The sequence below is a fragment of the Pleurodeles waltl genome, chromosome 8 (genome assembly GCF_031143425.1).
Source record: "Pleurodeles waltl isolate 20211129_DDA chromosome 8, aPleWal1.hap1.20221129, whole genome shotgun sequence".
In the NCBI taxonomy this organism is placed as follows: domain Eukaryota; kingdom Metazoa; phylum Chordata; class Amphibia; order Caudata; family Salamandridae; genus Pleurodeles; species Pleurodeles waltl.
Genome location: NC_090447.1, coordinates 163,301,130 through 163,324,870, shown reverse-complemented (window position 1 = coordinate 163,324,870; position 23,741 = coordinate 163,301,130). Strand labels below are relative to the sequence as shown.

General features: G+C 39.7%; 1 protein-coding gene across 2 annotated transcripts in view; it reads left to right on the top strand.

Annotated features, from left to right (window-relative positions):
- The window catches only part of NOX4 (NADPH oxidase 4), a 759,149-nt gene that overhangs the window by 367,516 nt on the left and 367,892 nt on the right, over positions 1-23,741 (top strand). For both annotated transcript variants that reach the window (XM_069204008.1, XM_069204009.1), the window contains one exon: positions 18,692-18,856. In XM_069204008.1, the coding sequence (XP_069060109.1) occupies positions 18,692-18,856 (165 nt within the window). The remainder of the gene's footprint in view (positions 1-18,691; positions 18,857-23,741) is intronic.

Genomic DNA, 23,741 nt, shown 5'->3' with positions numbered 1-23,741 from the left:
GGCCCTAGGGTGTGGAGTCCTGGGGACCTTCCAGAGACTCAGGGAGGGGGACCATGCACCCCTCTCCCTAAAACCAATATGTTGTGAAACCCCCTGGCCCACCCAGAATGGGTGCTTAGCCATAGTGCTGGAGTTTGTGTTTTTTCTTTAAAAATTGATGGGAAAATCAACATTTGTAAGTTCACGATTGCCCAAAGATGCGCTCTTCAGTAAAAGCCTGAGAAGAGTATTTAGGCAGCGAAATAGTAAGGTAGTAAATAGTGAATGGACTGCAGACTATCTTTATCAATGAATGCTGAACTGTTCTATAGTGGTGTACTCAAATTTGAAGACACACACAAATGTATTACAATTGGAGCAAAAAGTCAGGATCTGTCGTAGTGCATATCATACCACATTCCTTCTCCCTTCAGTGTCCATTTTTTGCATTTTGAAATGAAAGGGGGTAGCTTGTATAGGTGCAGCAGCACCGGGGCCCACAGCCCTCAAATGCGCATTGAGCCCAAGCAGTGCTGTATTGTACATGCTTGAAACAGGGCCCATGTCATCCTTGCTAAGCTACTAGTTAGTCTTCTCCATCATCGTGTGAACAGCTCGGATCTCATGTTTTGCTGTTTCAAGCACTCCTTTTTCTTACCCCTCTACATTTCTTGCCACTCTTCCTTTTCATGTCTAACACACTGCTGATATCTGCCTCAGAGCCTGAGCTCACACTTTGTTTAGGTTTAGCTCGACAGAGCAGCTGTTGCACGGACTTATATTTTTGTTTGCCGATGCTTGTCTTCTTCTGTAATTTATCTACAACAGATCTGCCTGCACCTGGTGTCCAAGGAAACACAGTAGCAATACATCCAACACTCTCCCCTCCTCCATGTTAATGAGAGAAGTTTGCTTGTTGAACTAAAAGATGAATGGACATCAATAAATTTGACATTAATTCGTTAATTAATTAATATATATATATTGAATGATTGTAAACCAAGTACAGTAAATGTTTATTAAAGTGTTTCAAATGTAATGTTTTAATAACGGTAGAGTACTATACAAAACAAAACAGGCCCCAAATGACAACCTTGTCATTTTAATTCAAAATTTTACATTTCAGCGCATTACTTTGGTATAGCAATTGATAAGATTAATCCAATGTTAAAATGTGGAGTGTGAGTTCCAACTATACATCTACAGACATTTGAATTAAGCAAATTTAAATACAGGGGAGAGGCACACGAACCTGTGTATTTGTTTTTATACTGTTTATTTATTGTTTTAAGTAATATCACGGTCCAAACCCCACGTCCACCCTTTCTAATTCTTGTAAATTACAAACGATATTGTAACTCAAGTTAATGGTACTCAATTTGCTGACCGAGGAAGGGCTGAAGCCTAAATCTGGCTTGTTAAAATACCAGCTTCAGATCTGCAGGTCACTGCAGACTTCATCTGCGAGTGTTAACCTCATCGAACCACTCTTTCAGCTTTAGAATAGATGGGACTGTACATAAACACTTAAATCACTAATAACCTACAACTATTGTCAGACATAAACTGCACGTGAAATAATGCATGCATCCTTTATTTATTTTTTTAAACTGGCTGCATTGTTTTGACAAAGGAAAAGTACAAAGCTACTGTATAAATAAATTACTCTAAGACACAATTATAATCAGCGCACTGTACGCTATGTGCACCCAGAAGCATCTTAACCAAACTATGATATCAAAACATACTGGGCCCTATTCAGTAAGTTACATTTGACCATAAGCGTATGTTTTTAGCGAAATTTACCTCTATTTTTTCCTTGCCAGAAATCCTTGGCAGGACGCCTTTCATGGGTACAGAGATTCCCACCATGAGTGCAGAGTTCGCCACATCAGTAAATCCCACTCAAGGAAAGAGGTTTTGGGCATTCCAAGACATGGCTAGCCGTATAACTTTGGGAATGCCAACAAACAATTAAATGTGAGGGCATTCAGAAACTCCTCCTATTTACTGTTTGCTGCATTGAAAGGGTCACATTTTTACCCCAGCACGACTGGCATAGACCAATTTCCAGGATGGGAAGGAGAATCAGTCGACCCCAGATATTGTGCGGGTGTCGAGGAAGGGGTCCCTACATCGGAACAAATATTTTCTGCATAGACAAAAAGGAAAACGTCTTCTTTTGTACAAGGGATCCTATTTCCCTCTGCATAAGTGCAGAGTTTAGCACTATGGAGTACACCATGCAGTGAGCATTGGATCCAGATGGCAACATCACATGACTTTCTCAGAAATCTGCATGGAAACCTGCACCTAGCACACTTTTCCAGGTGCATCATGGGTATTACTTTGAGTACCAGAAAGTACACTCATACACAGGTATATATTTACAAGTGTAGATTGGCAACCTTTTCTGTGACTCAGACCCATAATTTTTAACCAGACTACTGAGAAACGTGAGATTCTTTGCAGCATTGATTAATTCTGGCAAAGAGTTCAGAGTTGAATGGTATGAATAATATAGACTCTACCTCCTGAACACTTGATCTTCTCCTTAGCTATCCCCAAAACATATTTCTCGCTGCAACTAATGGTGTTGCGGGTAGGTCGGAATCTTAAAAATAATATGAAGGTAGGCAGATTTCTACACACTGCTTTATGAGCTAGGGATAGAAATTTAGATTTTATTCTGGTCTCGAGCAACAACTAGTACATCTTGCTTAGAACCAGGGCGCAGGGCTATGTGTTCTCTTTTCGGGATACCAGCCACACACCAAGCCCTAGAATTTGTGAGCACGAGCAACTACTGATTTGTTTTTAATGGCTTTAATGATCAAGCTTTTAGAATCATGTATCTTGCAGCTGAAACAATTTCTTTAGGTTAACTTATTTTTCAGTTCCTGAAATGCTAAATGTGCTCTTCTTTTGGAAGTTGTATTTACCACATGGAGAAATGCTTCCTCTTAAGATCTGAAATTTGTGGCTGAGTCAGGTTATTACTACGACTTATATTTTGATTGTGTATGTCTGAGTAACTTAAAAACAACCTTTAATAAAGCTGGTTTTATGGGCAGATGGACACAGTCATTTTGTAGTCACAAACAATACAGTTCCCAAACCCATTGAGTTTGTACTTTCATATGTACTAAACCAATTTTCTGAATCAGAAAAGCATTTCTGACTTGCAAAACGAGTTTAAGGACCTAGTCTGAATCCCAGTTAGGAAGCTGCGTGAATAAGGTGCCCCCTCTTATTGTGATTCTGAATCATATGTATCTATAACTTGTCACCGTGGTAATTTTTACTAACCACCAAAAAGTCACAGAATCAACAAATGAAGTGGTTACAGATTTGCAAAGTGGAAGCAATACCTGTTGGAAGGTTTTCCCTTTGACAACCTTGTCAGGTGAACTCGAGAGAGCAGACAGTGGCCAACAAATGCTTCTAAATAAGATTTATTTTTAAGGAGCCCAGGTTCCTATAAAGAACTTTGGTTACTTAAAAAAATCCGCTTGGAAATGCAAATACAGCTGTAATTGTCTGCTAGTCCTTGCAGGCCACCATGCCTGTGTTTGTAGTCATTGACAGGGGATTACATATAGCAACATGCCTAGTTAATATTCATTAGGCAAGGTGTCCTGTGAGCCCAGCTACTGGACATTCTGTTATACGACCTACTAGTGAATATGATGCATCATAAAATGAAAGTCTGGTTGCCAAATGTTGGTTGGCAACTTTTAGCAACCACTTTTCAAACCCCTGTCCCTGTGTTTTCACTCCAGAAAGAGACTAGTCCTTCTTGGTAATTAAATGCAGCTGTTTACCAAGGATCCACACCATTAGTGTGTTCTTATTCCAAATTATTCTGTAATGACACACAATACAAATCCATTATTTAGCAGTATAATTCAAGTGTGAAATGCATCCTCATCTCCATTTTTGATGTGAAGATACATTTCATGGTAAAAATATAGCTTGAAAAACACAAGTGACACCAGCAATAGCTGCTTGCGGCCTGGTAGTTCATTTTATTCCTGGGCGCTCGCTATGAAATGTTGCCATGAATAACGCTTAAATAGGGGACATGGCCTAATTTCAGGGTTTTTGCATTTCAAACATAACCCACAAATCTCAAAATTCTGTAAATGATGTCAACTTATTTTAAATTTTTCCCAAGCCTACTTAGTGCACGCATCACTTCCTTATTTCATGACAATGAAGGGGTACAGTCAAAAGTGTAAAAAACACCTGCTATTTAGAAAACCGACTCTAACCACACATTTCACTAATTCAATATGCACCCTTTATTGTTTAAATAATATATTTTAGATATCCATTAAAGCAGTCATAACACATTTAGTGGTGTAACACGTAAATTGCAGAAATCTGTATGTGTGTTCTACTTCTATTTAAATGTTGAAATCCCAGTAAAACAGACAATGCTTTCATACTTCTGAGGTTGATCAAACAGCTACCTTCAGTTTGGTATTAGCAAACCCTATTATAGCTAATCCACCTTTTCTGCATGGTCAAATCAGATTTTTCACGTGTGTTGGGATCCTAGTTTGATGGTGTTAGGATTCTGTGCTACATGACACTGCTTTTCAGTGGCACAGTGCTCATGCTCTGGGTTCTAAAATGGTCTTGGGATAGTTGGTTTCACCTCAATTGGTCTGTTTACCACTCCTTAAAGGGCATGAGTGGTGAAATAGAAATTAGATAGTGCTCAGGGGTTTGGGCTGCAGTGTTTACTTATGCAACTCAGAAATAGGACAAAAATGTAAGGCTAACAGGAGCACCACTGTGCTCTGGCCGGGCTGCAATTTAAAGGGTACTGTAGTGAAACATAGCAAAGAAAAGTGCATTTGCATGTTAGAAAGCCTATTATTTATATAAATATGTCACCCTTGTGCCTGTAAGCAAACAAGTTCAGGTACCTAATATATATACTTAAAAAAGTGGTACACTGTTTCTTTATGAAGTCTTCCCTCACTGTGACTGCAGACCTAAAAGCTAATTCCACTGTGATGCTTCAACTACATTTTCCATAAGACATGTCTACGTGTGATTACAATATTGATTTTGAAACTTACCTTGGGAAAATGATAGAAAGTTTTTCAAAGTTATCATCTCTTAGTTTAAAAATATGACTTAATAGTTGATATCAGATTTTTGTTCTGAAATTCTCTAATCACTGGCTAGTGCATAGGATAAAACTGGTACCTCATCACCACTTTATCTAAACACTCCACCAGAAGAAGATGATCATGCTGGAAAAATGAGCACTCGGGAACTTAAGGACTGCTAAGTCTTGCTGCCAACCAAAGACTAGAGCTGCTCTCTACAGTCAAGTGTTTGGTCACCTGTTTGCCTGCTCCAGGGGAACAAAAGTCATAAGCAATCCTGACTCTGTGATGGTACATCTTTACACAGAGAATTGGACCTTGCAGGAGCCCAGGATGGATAGAGCTCTTGTGCCTAGCAGCCTGTCCTGAGGACTTCAAGGGAGAGAAACTGAACAGAAAGAACTTTCCTGCAGTTTGAGAAAATTTGGACATAGTAAAGTCGTATTTTCCATCCCTACAGGACTGGCACAAGTTGCTGAGGGAGGGAGTTTGTACATAAGGCCGCAAGAAAATCATGTTTGTCTCCTTAGCAGCTTGTTGCCAAGTTGGAATCACTGGGACCTTTCTGTATTATGCCTTGTAGAGTCCTGCCTGGAAGCAGCTTTCAGCTTTGCCACACTGGTGGACTTTGAGGGAAAAAGTGATCAAATCCATATTTATCTGACTGGTGAAGCCAAGACATTAATGGCTTATACACCCAGCTTTGTACAGCTGGGAGGTTTTCTTGCCAAAGCCAGCATTTTCAGCTGGACCTCAGAGTATTCATCTTCAAGGGTGCACACACTGTTTTCAGCCTTGGACCTTGACCCGCTGAAGAATTTTGAATTCTATTTCAGAGACTAAATCCAAAGTTAAAACTTTGACCAGGGTAATAAAGATGGAGTATGTCACACTTGTTCAATCGTGGTTGATCTGATATCACACATTGGCTCTCGTCAACTGTGAACTGTTGCTTTTTAAGGGCACTTTACTTTTTTTCTAGGTGCTTTTGCCTTAAAACTGTAAAACATCATATCTCAGTTCCTGTTATGTTATTCCATTATAATGATCCTGGTTTCTTTCTACTCGTTAAAGTTTCCTCAATTTTTTAAAGTGGTTTAGGAAATTGCTAGTGTTGGGTTCTTTCCTTTAAAATTGTTGATGGTCCATGATCTTAACACACAGTTCTTAAGGCAACTGCCTGATGTTTGTGCAATAGCTACCAGGGATTAAGCAGAGACTCTTTGAGAACTAGGTTGTTTTGATTACATTGGCTGGAGTCATTCCTATATATATATATATATATATATATATATATATATATATATATAGCTTTAAGACTGCTATGGCAGGCAATGTCTACATAATGAGAATTGATAGTATTAGCGTGGCTGTGGTGGGAGCGTTACATGGGTGGCGCTTGGGTGTTCCCATTCATCCATCTATGTATTTTGAGGCAGTCCCAGATTTACAAACGGTGGTAGACCTAGGAATGTGTCAGAATTGTACGCCTTCACACCAGAGACACAACAAGGAGCAATATCTTGATTTCTCCTCATTGTTTCCTCTTTCTAAGTGTGCTGCAGCACACTTAGAGAGAGGAAAATGCGCTTAGGTTTGTGCAGGAAGGTGCCTGTTCCTCCTCAAAAACAATCCTGCCTTTAACGCAGGCACCCTTGTTCCACGGTGCCAGGGTGTCTGCATTGGTGCTAGGCTGATACTCGTGTGCCAGTGCAGGCACATGGCAGGAATGCTCCATATTTTAATTGATATGGCACATTCCTGTCCCCCCCCTCTTTTAGGCAGAGCAGCAAGACATCTTGCTGCCTTGCACTGCGTCAAAGTTTGATAAATCTGACCCTAAATTTTGGTCGTTTTTACAATAAAATATTTCCTCAGTTCTGACTGATTAAAAAGGACAGCTGGCCTGAGGAAGCCATTTTAATGAAAATATGGAACTCTTTCTGGTAATAGCACACCCACATAAAATAACATGTATTTGCACCCCCTAGGGTCTCTTGGTGCTGAATAGTAGATATTTATTGTTACCTAATTTAATGGTACTCATTTGATCAACTTCTGATGTATGAAAGGCTGAATGAACCATTCAGCATTCAAGCTGGTGGCCCTCAGGTCAAAATCAGAATTCTTCAGTGGGTAGCATTAGTCCACTAAGTCATCAGTTTTGGTATAAGGAAATTGGGAGTGTTTTTAATTTTGTGTATTTTTTAGGTACGGTCCATTCTTCCTCATAGAAAGATCTTAATTTTTTCCTTGGTGTTCTTCTGGTGCGCCTAGTGATATGGTGAAATTATCAAACCCACAGGGATTATTAGACTCAAGCCCATGAGGTAAAACAGGGCCAAATGCAATTTGCACAGAGTTGAACATTAATGACCTATGTAAATTAAGGACAAACAGGTCCTGCATTGTCCCGGCACTGCTCCATTTGCTACACACTGCAAGCGAGGCATTAAAACACAGAATATTGACTCAAAAACCATTATATGGCTTAAGCCACATTTTTTGCACTTGTGCAAATTAGGCGCCGGTAACACTTGATGGTGGTGCTAACAGTTTTGTGTTGTGGTGTTCTTGGGCCTATTATTTACTCTAGCGTAAAGCACCACATCAGTATTTGTATTTCAGTCAAATGGACTTACTTAGATTTTGGTAGATGGCATTGTAGTAATGAAATTCCAAAAATAAGATGGAAAAATGTTTTGTTTATTCTTAGTAAAGTTCCCAGCAACGGAACGGCTGGTTGACAGGAACAAGCATCGAGAAGCAACTGACTCGTTAATCAAACAATGCATTCCAAATAGAATACAAAGGAATGCTCTCGTGCACAGACGCACGCACGAGGAAATAAAATAAAAGGAAATAAAACAAAAGTGGATAAATATAACATTCACTATAACGTGGATAAATATAACATTCACTATAAATGGTTAAGAACATACCTACTCTACAAACTACTACATATCTCCTCTCTTCAATATTATAATAAAAATAAACAAAAATAAATAAATAACTTAGCACAAAACAAAATCAGTATATTTCTTTGGTAGTACAGATACTCTTTTAGGAAGATCTACACTATCATTGTTGACTCTTTCATGGACATAATCTTTAACTTGTACATTATTCTGCTGATTAATATTTGGCACACTAGGCAAAAAAGTGGAATCAATAATCTCAAAGTCCTCATTGCAATCAATAGGAGTTTCCTCATTACCCACAATACCAGGTGTCAACTGAGATCTTTCTGTGTTACTGTCACGTTCAATATCTAAAAGAGAAAAGTATTGCGATTTATTCATTCATATATTCTTTATCACCCCTGAAGACAATTCCATTTATGAATTAGCATCATGTTTTTCAGTACCATTTGTGACCTTAGCAACTCTGCTTAGACTCCACCATGAACCATTATTCAACTTGACTGAGGTTTTTCCCACACATACAACCTTGAATGCTTTTGAAAACTTTGACTCACCCTTTCTCACTCGATAAGGAAGTTTGATCCTGACAAAATCTCAAATTTTCACCTTAGTATTATCAATATTATTTTTGTCTAATTCTCCCTTATTTTTCTTGTCAACTTTTGTTTTAGCCTCAGAATAAATTTTTCTAAGGTCAATAATGGGAAATTCTTTTCTCAACCAAGCAGGGGATAAAGTGGTGTGTGAAACACGCCCTTTGAGCATGGAAAATGGTGAAAACCCAGTTGTTAAATTGGGAGACGAATGATATGCCCGAATCTTTTCTTCAACAAATTCTTTGACATTAAACCTATTGATTATGGCCGATTGTACAGCCCCCACAATAACCCTATTAAATCTTTCCACAAGGCCATTCATATTTGGAGCATAAAGCGAAGTTTTTAAATGCAAAATATTATTGACTTTCATGAATTCCTGAAACTTAAAGGATGTGAACTGTTTACCATTGTCGGTGACAATGCTAGGTGGTAACCCCTCCTTAAAAAAACATTCTTTTAAAAATCTTATAAAACTGTCCGTGGTGGGTTGAGCAATCCATTTGACCTCTGCCCATTTAGAAAAGTAATCAGTAAGTACAATGACATACATCTTGCACCTAGCTAGATTATCATACGGTCCCAAAATATCCAATGCTACTTTGTTCCATGGTCTTTTTGGAAACTCAGATTTAACAGGTAGACATTTACTGGTGACAATAGACTTATCAGAAATAGAGCAAATGACACATTGTTTGACAAATCCTGAAATTTGCCTATCCATATAAGGCCACCAAAACATTTCTCTTATTTTATTTTTAGTTAAGGTTTCCCCTAAGTGTCCTGCGTGGGCTAACTTAATAATATTGGGGCGAAGCGCCTTTGGGGGAATCACACAATCATCTTTTAAGATTAAATCCCCTGATACTGAAATTGAATTTCTGACCTTCCAACATATCTGCATAGATGGTGACAATACCCTTTCATGAGGCCATTCTTTGTTACAAAATTTTTGAATGTTTTGTAATTCTTCATCCTCACTACAACTCTTACACCAGGCATCCTTGGAAAACTCATCCTTACATAGGGGTAAAATATCATCTATAGTAGCAACCGCACATTCTTCTAATGTCTCAGGAAACAATTTAACAGAATTGTCAGGTAATCTGGATACAATCAGCCACCCAATTGAGAATTCCTTGAATATGTACTGCTTTGAAATTATACTCATATATTTTTGTCAAAATCCTGACTAGACGAGAAGATGCTCTACCAGTACCGTTACTGTTTAGCAACGCTAATAGGGGTTTGTGATCCGTTTTAATGGTAAATTCTCTGCCCCACAAATAAGTTTTAAAATGTTCCACTGCCCATGTGCATGCTAAAGCTTCTCTCTCAATAGTTGAATATTTAGATTCAGAAACTGAAAGAGGTCTTGAAGCGAAAGCCACAGCATTTTCTGTGACTTGATTTTTCTGAGTAAGTATTGTCCCTAACCCGTCAGAGCTGGCATCAACATAAATAGCACAACGTAAACTTTGATTGAACTGAGACAATGGTGCCGCCTCAATAATGCTTTTTTTAAGTTTATCATACGCCTCCTGATGTTCACTCAACCATGTAAATTTTACTCCTTTCTTAAGTAAATTTCTTAAAGGTGACGCTATTTGGGAAAAATGAAACACAAACCTAGAGTAAAATTCACACAAACCCAGGTAAGATCTTAATTGATCTTTATCAGAGGGTATGCCCATCTCTTTTATAGCTTGGAACAAACAAGCTTTAGGAGCTATGCCCTTCGAAGATATGGTGTGTCCTAAATACTCTACCCCCTGTGTTAAAAACTTATATTTTTCCATTTGTAGTGTCATCCCTTTTTCTTGTAAAACTGACAGTACTTTTGACAATCTCATATTATGAGAATCAATGGTATCAGCAAAAATTAGAATGTCGTATTGAAAAGCCATAAATCCATCCATGTTTCCAAATAGCCTATGCATAAGCTTTTGGAATACGGATGCAGCGGATGCCAACCCAAACGGCATGCGGGTATATCTGAAAGCCCCTTCTGGAGTTATAAATGTAGTTAAATGTCTGCATTCCTCATCAAGAATAATCTGATGATATGCTGATTTGAGATCAAGAGATGTAAAACATTTTGCTCCTCCCAAAAGTGCAAAAAGTTCTTGGATCTTTGGTAGGGGATGGCAATCAATAATAATTTGTTTATTTAATGATCTCAAATCTGCACATAATCTCAAAGACCCACTCTTTTTTTTTAAACTAAAACTATGGGAGAAACTCATTCAGAGGAGTCTACTGGTTCAATGACACCATCCTTAAGTAATTGATCAAGCAAAATACTAAGTTCTTTCCTAACACTAAGTGGGACATCCCTCAACTTATGTCTGACTGGTAATGCTACCACTTTCAATTTAATGTTATGTGTGAATCCTTTAACAGTACCCAATTATTTTCTAAAGACATTCTTGTATTCTGAAATAATCCCTTCAATACCTTGCTGTATGGTCATGCAATACACTGGAACATCAGCAGATGGATACAAAACTATTCCAAGATTACCTTGATGTCTCCATCCCAAAACATGCTGTCCTTTGTCAACTACATACATTTTACCAAAAATATTGTGATCATGACAAGAAATAGAAGCTTCAAAATAACCTAAAATATTAATTATTGTCTGACTGTAACCATAAGCTTTAATGTCATTGCTCTCCAACTTCCGTCCAGACCAGTTTTGTTGAAAAATGCCTCAGATATGATTAAAAAAAAGGTGATCCAGAATCCACTAGCATTATAGTTGAGAATCCATCAATGATAACTTCGCACTTTGGAGGAAGATATAACTGGTTGTCAATGTCAGTGTCAAAAATATTATGTTGTTTAGGCTTATTTCGGAAATCATCAAGACTACACTTTCGACATCTTGGATACCATGTTCAATCTCCAGTTGTTTTCCAACAATTGAATTAACATTCCTTTGAGATCTGCAAACTGTCGAAAAATGTCCAGTTTTACCACATTTGAAACACTCTTTAAATAAGGCAGGACAGGTTGATTTGTTGGTATGCAAATTTGATCCACATCGCATACATTTTAATTTGTTTAGGTTATTTTTGTTGTACCCTTTGCTGTATTTATTTTTGTTGACATTGCGTATGGCAGCAACTTCAAGATGATTATCTTTGTCATCATTTAATGTCTTACACAATCGTATTGACCTTTCAATACCTTTAACAACTTCTATTACTTCTTTAAGTGATGGATTTTTGTGTCTCAGAAGTTGTTCTTGAATCTTTTTGTTATGACAGTGCATAATAACTTGATCCCGAATATATTGATCAGCAATGGTGCCAAAATCACAAGTTGAAGCCAAAATGCGAAGAGAAGCCAAATATCCTTCAACAGGTTCTGTGGAAAATTGGTGTCGTGAATAAAAGTTCAAACGTTCTGTAACTACATTTGGTTCAACTGTGAAATGTAATTGTAATCTGTCCAAAGCTTCAGAAAAAACATCATAATCATTTATATCAGTTCCTTCAGGTGGTTTATGTGGAGGTAAATGATCAAATATTTCCTGAGCTTCTGTGCCAATAACATTTAATAGTAGCCCTTTTTTCCTATTCGCAGAAAACGAATTTCCATCAATGGCAATCATAAGATTATTAAATAAACCATGCCATTTGCTCCACTTCATGGGTACATCCCCTGGATTTTGTTGTAGTAGAGGAGGTGGATTACAACACTGTTGCATTGTTAAATACAAATAAATGTATATAAATATATATACATATATATATTTATATATTCAAATCAGAAACAAAAAATAGGAGCTGGTACTCAATTTTTGACAGTTTAATAATGAAATTAGGTTGCTGAAATCTTGAGCAAAATGAAACTCATGCCACGTAATGTGTGACTAATTTGAAGAATACAATGAAAAGAAAACAAAATGGGGTCACGTAAGTTACGTTCAAGCCGGAAGATCGGCTGTTAAATAAGTGCTGCCAGGGCTCCGAATTTGAAATGAAAACTCGTAGCTTAGTAGGAAAGCTACAAGTTAGAACAGCCTTAATTGCTGACCTACGCTGAGCAAGTCAATAAATCAGGGAGATAGCTGAAGACAACAAACATCCATTTCATACCGACTTACAGTTGAAGAGAAGCCGAAATCGCTTAGTTGTAGTAATTAAAAAGTGAGTAGCTAATTCAACCTACTCGTAATTTTCCTCCGATGTGACTGGCACTGCTGGGAACGCTCGTCGCCAAAATGTAGTAATGAAATTCCAAAAATAAGATGGAAAAATGTTTTGTTTATTCTTAGTAAAGTTCCCAGCAACGGAACGGCTGGCTGACAGGAACAAGCATCGAGAAGCAACTGACTCGTTAATCAAACAACGCATTCCAAATAGAATACAAAGGAATGCTCTCGTGCACAGATGCACGCACGAGGAAATAAAACAAAAGGAAATAACACAAAAGTGGATAAATATAACATTCACTATAACGCGGATAAATATAACATTCACTATAAACGGTTAAGAACATACCTACTCTACAAACCACTTCAGGCATATTAGGACACAAACGTGCCAGATGTCCCGTCCCACGGATTCCAAGGGCATAGTATTATGTGGTATGTTGTATACTTACGAGTGGGGTAGGAGATTATGACATGCTAGTATTCCATGTCCAGCATTCTATGAGGAGTTGCTGCAATACTGGAGCTGAGCAGACCTATTCCCTGTATGAGAGAAGCTACAGATTAAACCGGATAAAAAGAATAGTGTCCATCTCACCTTTTATTTGTTACTGAAGCAGCACTACAATTTGGCGACGAGAGTGGCTTTATCTCCGGCATAAGAAGATTAAAATAATATAAAACAGATGGTTGCAGTTGAATTGCTGTGTGTAGCTGGAAATATTTAACTGGTGCAGGACTACGTGAGAGTGCGACAAGCGACAGAAGGAGCAACATCTTCCAAAAAGGTTTCCTTTGATTATATCATTATCACTTACCACTGTCAAATGCCGTTACGGATACATCATTTGAACTTAGTGCCACACCTCATTTTGTTAGTTTGGTGCACCTGCTTAGAACTCAGAACTAAGCAGATGCAAATAGTGCTTTTCACCGTAATTGATTTGTGTAAGCATCGTGATACAAGCGTGTGTACGCTACAGCATGTCTGGTCACACTGCGTCAGGTTACACTTCCCTGCTTCTCTTGTTCACGGTTGTAGGGGAAATGTAACTTCCTCAACATTGAAAGGTGTTATAACTGACAAACAGGCATACACGGAACAGGTGAGAAAAAAAAAATATATGTTGAACTTTGATTTCTGTAGTTGAAGACTTCTTCGTTTGAACATTAATACTAAACAATCTACACTGTAAATTATTTTTAACCATACAATGAATGACTCAGCAAAATTTTACAATCAGTCTTCCACATGCATTCTGGGTCGCTGGGACCGAACCATCCATGAAGTGGACAGAGTGGAAGGATTAGTTTGTGAACTATATTAGTGCTATTGATGAAGCGAAAAAAATGTTCGCAGATCAAAAGAAAATAATTATTTTACACTCACCTGATCTAATGGGATTGAAAACATATAATCACATGCCAAAAAGCACTGTAAGTGGTGATATGAATGTGTTTGGAGCAGCATTGCAGGATTTGGATAAATATTTTGCACCTAAAGTGTGTACTGGCATTACCAGATTCACATTTTTTCTATACAAGACTATATTGCAGAATTAAAAAGTTGCCCATTAATTATTAATTTACATGATGATCTCATAAGGGATCAACTGGTTATGCACACCAGTAATTCAGCTATTCAGGAAAGATTGTGGATCAATGGTGATTCACCATTAGAAGAAGTACTGGCAATTGTGCGTAAAGCAGAAATATCTGGAAGGTGTTCTTTGAAACTGAAACAACCAGATAAAGAATTGTACAGCATATACAAAGTAGCAAACCACAAATGGGCTGATTTGGAGCAGAAGGGGTGGGGTATAAAAGAGAAACTGTTTAGAAAAAACAGAAGATGTTACCATTGTGACAGCAAAGACCACCTTGCATATAGCAAAATTTGTCCTGCGATCAAATAAAAGTGCAGCAACTGTGGGGTAGTTGGCCATTTCAGTAAGGTGTGTAAGACAAAGAAGAACAGTGTTAAATGTGTTTATCCGAATAGTCTTAATGAAAGTGATACTGAAGATAGCAGTGAAAAAATGGACAATGTCAAGGTGCTACAAGAAAAATGTATTCTCAACATAAACAATGGATCGACAGTGAACAAAAACATCTGCAATATGACTACAGGCGGTGTTTACATTAAAATATATGTGGATTCCAGATCGCCCTTTGATATTATTAATAAAGAGGTAAGGAAAAACAAATTTGTTGGGAAAATTGGTTCGCAGTTATTACCATCTGACATTAATCCTGAGAGCAGTACAGGAGAAAAAATAGAAGTTATAGGATTCAGATGGTTAAAATTCTCGTTCAAAGACAGACAGAAATGCAAGATGTGAACTGTACATGTCAAAGAAGAGACCTTCTGTCTTAGGCTGGGTTGATCAGGGAGGTTTGCTCATTGCCTTGGACCCCAATAGTGGGGAAAAGGTTTTAGTGGTAGACGAAAGAAGCTCAGTGGAAACACTAACAAACAAATTTCCCCAAGTATTCAACAAACAATTGGGAAAACTAAAATGGTTTGAACATAAGATCATTCTCAAACCCCCAAGGTACACAAGATGAGAATGGTTCCCCTTATAAGGGAGGAAGTATCAAAGGAACTGGATAAACTGGTAGACATGGATGTGATAGAACCAATAAAGAGTTCAGAGTGATGTGAGGACCAAGAATGTACTCAAGGATGTATTTTGGTGGCCTGGAGTGACAGAGCTGTGGAAAGGTTTCTCAGGAATTGCAAAGTGTGTTTGTCTGCAGACAAGTCTTTATGCACACTAAAACCACCTATGAGTGAGGGTACTCTTCCTAAGCAATCATGGGAACATGTGTCCATAGATCCTCTGGGCCCAGTAGGGGAATCGCAGGAATATATAATTGTGGCAATGGATCTTTTTTTTTCAAAATGGCTGGTGATTGATATTGTTGAGAAAGTGAATACATCTTCAGTGCTGGATGTTTTTGTCACTGTTTCGGGCGGGTCTGATCAGGACTTTGGTTGGGACACCCCGTGAGGTCACCGAATATCCTAAAGAGGTAGTATACTGGGGCAGAAGAGCAGCTAAAGGCATACACAGAAAGGACAGCTATGGACAGGCACAGGAAAGTAAAAACAGAGCTACTCTTGTGTGAACAAAGAGGAAACAGATAACTAATGGACAAACATACTGGGGTTGTATACAGAGTAAGCCGCAGAACCTCCCACAGTTACAGGGAATGTCAATGCCTCTGTGCAGTTTGCTCTTACAGATAGTCACCCTGCCAGCCCCATAGAAAGGCAGCAGAAGTGATTCTGTATCTGGACCCTAGAGCACAAACAAGGATAGTACTTACATGCTCTTGTGGGTCCAGCTGGAAAAACAGTGTTGATTCCTGAGAAAACAGCAATAGCACACTGTCACTGTTAGGCACGAAAGACAACGTATAACACTAGACAAGGATGGGGGCTGGAATTGCCTCCTGGGAACCAGGAGCCAACCCCAGTACAAAGGAGGACACTTATACACTGGAAATGGAAACAGAAGGGAACAAACTAAGAGGCGGAGGCAAGAACTGGGAATAGGCTCAGGCTGAAGCAAAGGCAGGACTAGGACTTGAAAACAGGGCGCAAACGTCTGGCTGGAACAAACAGATAGGACTGGGAAACTGAGAGCAGGCTCTGGCTGGAAGAGGCAAGGACAGGGCTGGAATACAGGGTGTAGGAATAAGCAGTAAACAGGACTGGGAAACAGAGAGCAGGTTCAGGCTGAAACAAGGCAGGAGCAGGACAGAGAAACAGGGAGCAAGCTCTGGAAGAAACAAACAGGTACAAGGCTGAGAGATAGGTAGCAGACTGTGGCTGGAACAATCAGGAGCAGGGCAGAGAAACAGGAAACAGGTTCAAGCTGAAGCAGAACAGGAACAGGACTGGAACACCATCCGATAAAGGGTCTGTAACACAAAGGAATCGAACTCCAATGTACGACGGGGATCTTGAGGAAATGGCTGCTTATAAGCAGTTCCAAGCTGCAGAAAACCCCAGGTAGAGTCCTGTCACTGGGCAGTACAGGAGAGGTCTCAGGTGTGTGTAATTTCAGACACTCGCAAGTCTTGGAGGAGAGGATCCGGTGAAAAGGAGCAACTGGACTTCTCCCATAGAAAACAATGGGAAACTGAATCCAGGCTTTCCTGACTAACAGGCTGTGCATTATGGGATTTGTAGTCCCAGGAAGCAAATGTAGTACTACAAAAGTATACCATGGTGAAAAGAGAAACAAACAGGAGTCAGCAAGGGACTCTAGATAAGTGTTCAAGGTGATTCCCAGGCTACCAACAGTCCCCTTACAGCGCCCCCTAGAAATGGGACGACAGAGTCGTAACAGTTTTAGACAAACCCTTCTCATCAGAAGGTATTCTCTCAACTCTTTTAAGTGATAATGGGGTACAGTTCACTTCTCTAGCTGCAGAAAAATATTTTCAGAGACTAGGGATAAGGCATAAAACCTCCTCACTTTATAATCCCAGTGGGAACAGCACTGTGGAACGGTTTAACCATGTAATCAAGGGAAATATTCAAAGTGCCGTTAGCACATGGAGTGATTGGAAGATGGCAGTGAAAAAAGCTACATGCATGTCTCAATTTAATATTATGAGGGAAAGGAAACTTGGTTGTTTTACAGTGAAGTACAACAATGATCACCTGCATTGGTGAGAGAAAGATTGGAGGAGACACACTCCAAATCTAAATGTTGCTATGATAACGTTAATGGAACCAAACCTGTTTGCCTAGAAGTGGGCGATTGGGTTCGAGTTAAGAAACCCATAAGGGTTCGGAAGGGGAGAGCCTATATTTTGACCCTGAAGACGTGGTAGAAGTATTACAGAATACTGTCAGGTTGAGGAATGGCAAGGTGTGGAACCCTAAAAGTATAGCGTTGTGTATGAATGAACTGGGGAAGGAGTGTGGAATGGAGGGGATGAATGTAAATTAAAATTCCTTTTGGTTGGAGGAAGAGTTAGAGGGTATGAACTTACAGGACATACAGAATTCACAAGTGACCAGTGAGGTGGACAGTAACCAGGTGGGACCTAGGGTAGCTGTAGAGGAAAGGCAAGAGGATAATCAAAGTTCAGTGGACAATGAAACTCAGAGTGGAAAAGAATTTAGAACAATCTGGTGAATTGAATGGTGAGAAAAGGAGGAGAGTTATACCAGGATGGTAAAAAGACTATGTACTTCATTGAGTGAGGAATGAAGGAGAGTCATACAGATGGTTGGAAGATATGAATCGTTTAATATGATTTCATATGTTTGTTTTTTTATTAAAAGAGGGGGGTGTTATGTGGTATGTTGTATACTTACGAGTGGGGCAGGAGATATGACATGCCAGTATTCCAGTGTCCAGCATTCTTTGAGGATTTGCTGCAACACTGGAGCTGAGCAGACCTGAGCAGACCTGTTCCCTGTATGAGAGAAACTACAGATTAAACCAGTTAACAAGAATGGTATCCATCTTAGCCTTTATTCATTACTGAAGGACTATTACACATAGCATATGGCGCTTCTAAAATGGCAGCTGGAATATCCATCACGTTTTGATAGAGTATACTATCCACAAAGCTTTAAATTAGGCCCAAAGTCGTGGGTTTGTTTATGCAAGAAAAACCTGTCCAATGACACCTAACAGGAGAATAACATTAAGGAAAGGTCTGGAGCATGCACCAACCCAGGAAAACAGAATGGTAGAAACACATCATTAGTGCATGGTAGTATTTACACTGCATTTTGTACTGCTAGTTTATGTGAAGTGTATCTGTATATTATATTTTGTGGCATTCTTTGTTCCTCTTCTCGTGAGCATGCACATTTGTATTGCATGGAAGGTGATTGTGATAGATGTGTGTTGCTTGTTGTTTTCCTTACAGACCTGGCTGTGGATTTCGGGACCACTGTGTCTGTACTGCGCAGAGCGATTGTACAGATATATACGGAGTAGTAAGCCAGTCACTATCACCTCTGTGATAAGCCACCCTTGTGATGTCATTGAAATTCAGATGATAAAAGAAGATTTTAAAGCAAGACCTGGCCAGGTGAGTGGACAACAAAAGGCAGTGACGTGTAATCATGCATTTTAGCTAAACAAACCTTATCTCAACATCTATATTAATGACTACTGTCTATCCATGTCCCCTATTTTATGAAGACTGGACGTTAATTTAATTTGTGTGTATTTATTATTCTAATTTCATGTCCACTTTGTTGCTCCAGTGTTTTAGAGGAGTAAAATATACATCCCTAGACCAGCATATTTCAAAAACACTTGCTATAAAATATGTAAACACATTATGGGCAGTGTTTAATTAGTAAACATCTAGGTACCACGGTACAGGGTATTCTACTGCAGCTGGCATTAACGACCGCTTTTGCCACAGTTGTCCAGTGATATTGCAGCCCATTGAGTAGGGATGGCGTGGAAGTGCCCTTGACTAATGTGGTCTGTCAAAACTAGGCTGAGATTGCCACCATGTGGTAGGCTCTCATAAAAAAGTGCTGTTTTTTAAAATTAAGTGCCAGTGCCAAGCACCTGCAAACACCAGCACAAATTAAGCACTAAATGTGGGGCGGGTACGAGCAAATCAGTACTGCCACTAGAGATGTGTGAGCCAATAAATCAACAGGGGGAGCTAAGCCAAGTGTCTGGCTCAGATTTTAAAGACTGCACGAGCCGAGTCCTGAAAATATTCGTTATGTAAATCATACACCAAATCACATAAAATATGATAAAAGTCACTTCAAAGTTCAAAAAACTATTTCTTTGACATGTGGAAGCTTTGGCTTAAAAGGGCACATTATACCACTGAAATGATCAGTACTTAATAAACATGATAGTTTTGGCAACCAGTAGTCTAAACTCACATATTCGAAAGTGCTTTTATATGTGATAGTGAAGCAAAAATGTGTTTTGGTGTAATACAATATTTGCCTAAGATCAAACAATTTAAGCAGGTAAGCCATTATTTATCCAGGTTTTCTGGTTTCACTTTGCACAAATCAGCTAGTAAATGGGTATCTATTTGTCTTTCCTTATGTTAAGGCTCTGGTTTTACCTCTTAGTGCATTCTTCTACAGTTTTTAAAGTATAGGTATTGCAGCACGATGCATGAGCACCAATTATCTAAGATCAGATGCATCACATCCTCTATTTATAGGCAGGGGGCTATTAATTGATTAGCCCCGTATCAAATGATGCCGAGCTGACACCGAAACTCGAAACTGGCTCCCAAGTTCCATAGTTGGCAGCGATGACCTTAACACCACATACCGGGTAGAGGGAGGGAGGCCAGAGCCACATGTTCCAGCAGGACCTCAAGCTGAGCCAGAATCAGGCTTCAGGCTTGAGCCTGGCTCAAGCTTTCAGGGGCTGGCCCAACTCTACTTGCCACAGATGTGTTTCTGTGACTTAGTCAGACTTAACCATCACATTTGGCCTCCGAAGTAGGGGGCTATGCATAGCCACATATATATATATATATATATATATATACACACATGCTGCCATGCCCAACCAATCTGTGTGTCCATGCCAGAGCAGGCCCAATAAACATGTTATTTGTAGCAGTAATAAATATACATGCAGACATTTATTGCTACAGTGTTTATAATCCATGCACAGTATACCAAACTTAAGAAATCACTGTATACTTCCAGTTAGATTTCATAATAAAATCACTTTGAGGTGAAAATCAACTGGACCCATACTCTGAAGATCTAGTTAATGATATTGGTTATCACATCACAGACCTTGACTTCTGATTTTGGTCAAATATAATTTCTTATAATTTCTGCACATAGCATAACCCATATATTTATTATTGGCTCATTAATCTATTAATGTAACTGTGGGTTTCTCTCCTTTACAATATTCCCATGCATGGTTCGTTTGCACTATATGGCTCCTCAGTGACTTTATTCCACCCCAGGAGTGTTAGAGTTGAGCTGCATTTAAGCAGCACCCCTGCACGATTACTTCAGTTCCTTTCTGTCTGTTGTATTTGATATGCATCCCGCACTTCACTCCCAACTGTGTTGATTTTCTGACCATTCCAAATTTGTCATAGACAATATGTCAGGAAAGAAGTTTCCTCTAAAAAACAACAGGATTCAAGCCGTGCTGTGACTGCAGAAAAACAATGGTGGTCATTGATCCACAAGAGGTGGGCTGATGGTGCTTGGGCCCCAGTCGTGATTCAAAGCCCTACAATAAGTTGTCCTAATGCACACAAAGATACTCAAAAAGCAGGAGGCAAAGTTTAATGTCACAGGCCATAAGAAGTTACATTCAAAACAGAGGTCCCTCTTTGGTTCTAAGTCACGGGTTGTCTTGGTCCTCTCTGAAGTCCCATGTGCCATAAGTGCAAGAGAGCCAAAGGGTTTTGTCATCATCTCGCCGCTGAGAGTTAGGCATGAATGACAAGGGTGTAATTTGAAGGGTCCAGTGTCTTTTAATTCCAAGCTGGCCCAAATCTGGTTCCAGTGCACCAAAAATGTCCCTGACCGTCATCCACCATGCAGCAAATAGCAGCCTTCAAGGAGGCCATGCAGCACATTTTGCAGATGTTGTCTGCTCTTTCTGATGTGTCTTTGTGCCCCTCAGTTGGACTTCGTCCCATTAGGCCTCCACCCTTTGTTCCATGATCATTGCCAACGCTGATCCAGCCTTGTACTTCATCCCCAGGGCCCATGCCAGTTTTTTCCATGATGATGTCAACTCCACTATCATGATACCGTATTGAATCACAAGTCCTTTTCCTCACATTGCACCAGGATCATGTCAGGCCAGGGCTATGTTGCATTATGAAATAACTAAAGGGCAATGATTGGTTATACAGCCAAAGCTTCAGACTGATCCTCTCAATTGACTCCACTGCTATCAGATCATTGAGGACTTTTTTGGCTCCAACTCTGATGCAGTCCAGGGCATAACTAATATTCCTCATGACATTGATAATGATGAAGAGACAATCTGCTCCCCACTAATTTATCTGATGAAGGGCCTGTACGATGACTTGCACAATGGCAGTGGGCTAGACACCTCACCACAGACAATGCTGGACTCTCCACCTGGTCCACCAATGGAAGAATATATCTCTTTTGATATACTAGTGTGGAAAGCAGCAGATGTGTGAGACTTAACAATTACCTCTTCTAGATACCAAGGTTAATTTATTGACAGTTATTCAACCGGGTCAAACATCATCTGAATCAATGTCACCATTTAGGAGGCCCTTGCACACACTTTCTTGGCAATTTGGCCTAATCCATGCTCAGACCTTCTGGTCAGCTGACCTGTGGCCAGACTGCACAGACCACCATTCCCTGATGAGCCTGATTTTTTGAGAAGATACCGAGAGCCAGAAAACATTGTGGTGCAAATGTCCATAAGTAAAGTCAAATGAAATGCTTTCTCTTTTAATGGTCTGAAGGGAGTCAAAATGTATTGATGCCTTTGTCAAGAAAATTATTTCCTTTGCTCTGCTGGCTTTATACACTTTTAATCTGGACTGGTGCACCAATACCTTTTGGGAAATGGCCAGCAAGATCTTTCCAGGCATTCTATACCACCCTAGGAGCTCCCTGGACCAAACATTTCAAGACAGACAAGGCACCACAACGCATTTTCCGCAAGGAGCAATAGATGGCAACAACTAAACAGGTGTACTATTGGCATCTGTGTACTTCTTAGAAGGCACCCCTGGATACAATCAATTGTATTTTCAGGGGAAGTCCAAGCATCCCTTATGAACGTCTGTTGGTGATCTAGACTGTTTGGAGAGAAGGTTGACTCGGTACTCAAGTGATTCAAAGAGAGTCAGGCCACAGCTCAATCCATCAGGTTACTGTCCCCAGTAAGGGAATTCCACCAGAATTATAAGAAGTGTAAAAGCGATTGTCGAGGCCTAGCTTACTGGCAGTGTCACTTTCTCAGCCAGTGAAACAACCAACTTGGCTCTACAGCACTCCTCCAACTCTTCCATTTCTGCTGAAGCGATTACCAAGCTGCTTTTGTTCACCCTCTCAGGCCTGTAATTGGCCTTTGGGGAGCAGTCCCTGGCAGGAAATTCATCAGTTCAGGCCAATGGGTTTTCCAAATTTATTGAAGAGGCTGTGCCCAGCTTTTCATTTCCTCTTATCCTCTTTTCTTTACACACTAGGGGAATGTTTGGTGGCACATACCTTTAATATGATGCAAGAAATCAACATCCTGATGGCCAAAGGTGCTACCAACTGGATTCTGGACTTTGAGGGGGGGTATTCTCAGTACATCTACATATTGAATGAGGAGAGAAGCTTCAGACCTATACCCGACCTCCAGCCATTTAATGTTTTTTAGAGAAAGGACAAATTCAAAATGCTCAATCTGGTGCAGGTCCTCTATGCTGTGAATTATTGGGTCCAAGGACTTATGTGAGGCATATTTTCATCTCCCTGTCGTGAAATTCCACAGATGCTGCCTGTGATTCACAGTGGGGTCTAAACATTTTCAATTTGCAGTGCTGTCCTTTGGTCTTTCTTTGATCCCTCGGGTGCCCCAAAGAAGTGATGGTGGTGGTCGTGGCTTGTCTTCAGAACCTAGAGATACATCTGTTCCTGTAACTGACTGCAGTCAGTCAAAGACCACCTTCTCCAGGACTATACTGTCCACAGTAGCACCTTTCCACTGCTGCAGCAAGTACGATACATTCAGGATATGATCCCAATATTCTGGTCCTGGGTCTCGGAGAGAATGGTTCTGAGGCCTCTTTGGCTACTGTTCTTGTGTCCCTACACCAGATAGTACATGCAGACCCTGCAGTAGAACTAAAGGTGTCAATGGACCAAGTGAGGTGGCAAATGAACACTAACCTTACAATAGGTAGGCCACTCTCTCTTCCCCACCTGGGTATTACAGTTGTAATGGACGCATTGTTACTGGTT